Source organism: Gekko japonicus, unplaced genomic scaffold, assembly GCF_001447785.1.
Source record: "Gekko japonicus isolate JY-2015 unplaced genomic scaffold, Gekko_japonicus_V1.1 scaffold1508, whole genome shotgun sequence".
Taxonomy (NCBI): domain Eukaryota; kingdom Metazoa; phylum Chordata; class Lepidosauria; order Squamata; family Gekkonidae; genus Gekko; species Gekko japonicus.
The window spans coordinates 351216-353449 of record NW_015161441.1 but is presented as its reverse complement, the minus strand read 5'-3'; the positions used below and the strand labels follow the sequence as shown (position 1 = coordinate 353449).

Sequence of the window (2234 nt, the reverse complement as noted above, 5' to 3'; positions counted from 1 at the left end):
ACACCATGTCTATCTTTACATCTCCTTTCTTAGTGATTTCTGATGTCTCAGAAAAGGTGAGATTAGCTGACCATTTCAGATGTGGCACCAAGATTTATCTCACCCGCCATGAAAACGGCCTCTCTTCTGCTCCTGCTGGATTCGGATGTTCTCCAACCGAAGGGGGCTTGGAATGAAGCCGATCTCGCAACCTTCTTTAACCAGTCTTCCTATCCACCAGTCATTATTATATTTCTGGAACAAAGACGATGTTAATTGGAACAGTTCATTATGTACTCCTCCTGCACGCTCATTTAACTTACCTTCTCCTGCTAGTTCCCTACACTTCATATGCCATTGTCCATTTCCTCATTCAGCCCATAGTGCACTCCAAAAGGATAATCCATCATGTATGACACACAAAGGCAAGAGAGCAGACAGCAAAGTCAGGGAGATTTCTAACAGGGACAATGAAGGGAAAGGGTCAAAATAGGATGCTATGTCCTTCACTAGCTTTGTCAACTCCAGTCACACAGAATCAATATAAACACTGAGGTGAAGACCCTTTCCTCACATGTTATCTTTCCATCTGCAGGACGATTCTGACATGGGCATACCAGGTCCGTAGCCATGGGAGGGCTGACAGGGGCCACACCTCCTCACAGACGTGCCCTGCCCTCTCAGGGATCATGCGGGACTCCCTCCTCGCAGTTGCTGTCAAGCAGAGCGATCCCAATCGACAGCAACATTCGCTGCTCCACCACCTCTGGCTGTGGCATTGTTGTGTGAACAGTGGCATGAATGGGGCCGGGTGGGAGCCAGCAACAATTGCAGTTGCCACAGGAGGCAAAGACGGAGCCAGAGCAGGAGACGGTGGGGAGGCATGGTCAGGTAGGCGAGGCCTGTGTGCTGGGACTGAGTGCAGTCAGAGCTGCCTGAGGAGACAGGGAGGAAAAGTCCAGGTGGCAGCAGGAGTGGCACAGCAATATTTTGCGGTGGTACCTGCTGCAGCAAGTCGAGATCTTTCTTCATGACAGACGGGAGCAGCCCAATGTGAGCAGTGGGGAAGGCCCTCTCAGGGTCACATGGAGGAAGAAGAAGCCCCTCCACAGCCGTCCCTGAGAGAAGCCAGGAGGAAGGCAAAGGAGGAGCCGCCTCCACTGCCTGTTGTCCAGCAGCAGCCGTCATCATGAGCGCCACTTCTTTTCCTCCTTCCTTTCCTGAAGCACCACACCTTCTCCCCACCACCATCTTCCAGCAGTCCCACCCTTGAGAGGGGGGCCTACCCGGGGGGGGGAGTGGGGGGGCTGAGAAGTTATCCCTGTCCTCACAGGAGTGGGCTGAGGGGGGGGGATTGGGTCATTCACCCCCCCAATCCCATTAGCTCCATTAATTCCCACCAATCCGGCTAGCTCCCATAAGTCTACCCCCATCCCCTACTCGCAGGTTTAGCCACTGTGCTAAACTGCCCCCTATTCCCCCCCCCCAGAAATGTCTGGCTATGGGGCTGGCATAGACAAACATCCTGAGGCAGTGGACCACATGTCCTTCCAGAGCATTTGAATTAAGTTCTTAGTACCCTGTTTCCCCGAAAATAAGACCTACCCCCAAAATAAGCCCTAGCAGGATTTCTATGCATTTGTGGTATAAGCCCTAGTGTGTCTTCTTGAGAAAAAATAAATACAAGACAGTGTCTTATTTTCGGGGAAACACGGTACATGGGTACACATAAGTTAACACCTATTTTTGTCTTCCGTTTATTGTACACAGCTTCCAATTTACCTTAATTCCTCTCCATACTCACACCTTTATCTAGATTGTAAGCAGATCTTGGACCATAGCACAACAGAGTTGTCTTCCATGGCTGTACAAAGTCACATCCAAAAGATTGCAGGAGGAAACCCCCCCCCCCAAGAGTGTTCAAATTCTGTCCCTTACAGAGCAGCTCCTTTTCTCTGCCTCTGGGCCCAGCCTTCCCCCCACATATTAATCTGAGATTCTCCCTCCTCCTTTCCTATTTTCATACCCCACTATAGTGAAAAGCGAAATTCACAAATCACAATGCAAATTAAAAAAAAAACACCTCTGCAGAGGGACAGTCTTGGAAAACATAAAATAATTTCTTATTAATCATGTTCAAGCACCAAAGGCATATAGAAAGAGTCTAACGGGAAAGACAGGAGAGATTATACCAGTGAGGGAGAGCCGGAGGGTTTTGGAAACAAAGTCAAAGAAGAGACACTTAAGAGAGATTT

At 49.4% G+C, this 2234-nt stretch overlaps 1 protein-coding gene across 1 annotated transcript in view; it reads right to left on the bottom strand.

Annotated features, from left to right (window-relative positions):
* CACNB4 (calcium channel, voltage-dependent, beta 4 subunit) overlaps positions 1 to 2234 on the bottom strand; it is a 277854-nt gene that overhangs the window by 64308 nt on the left and 211312 nt on the right. Inside the window, exon 5 of the mRNA XM_015429029.1 lies at positions 104 to 234. Coding sequence (XP_015284515.1) covers positions 104 to 234 — 131 coding nt within the window. The remainder of the gene's footprint in view (positions 1 to 103; positions 235 to 2234) is intronic.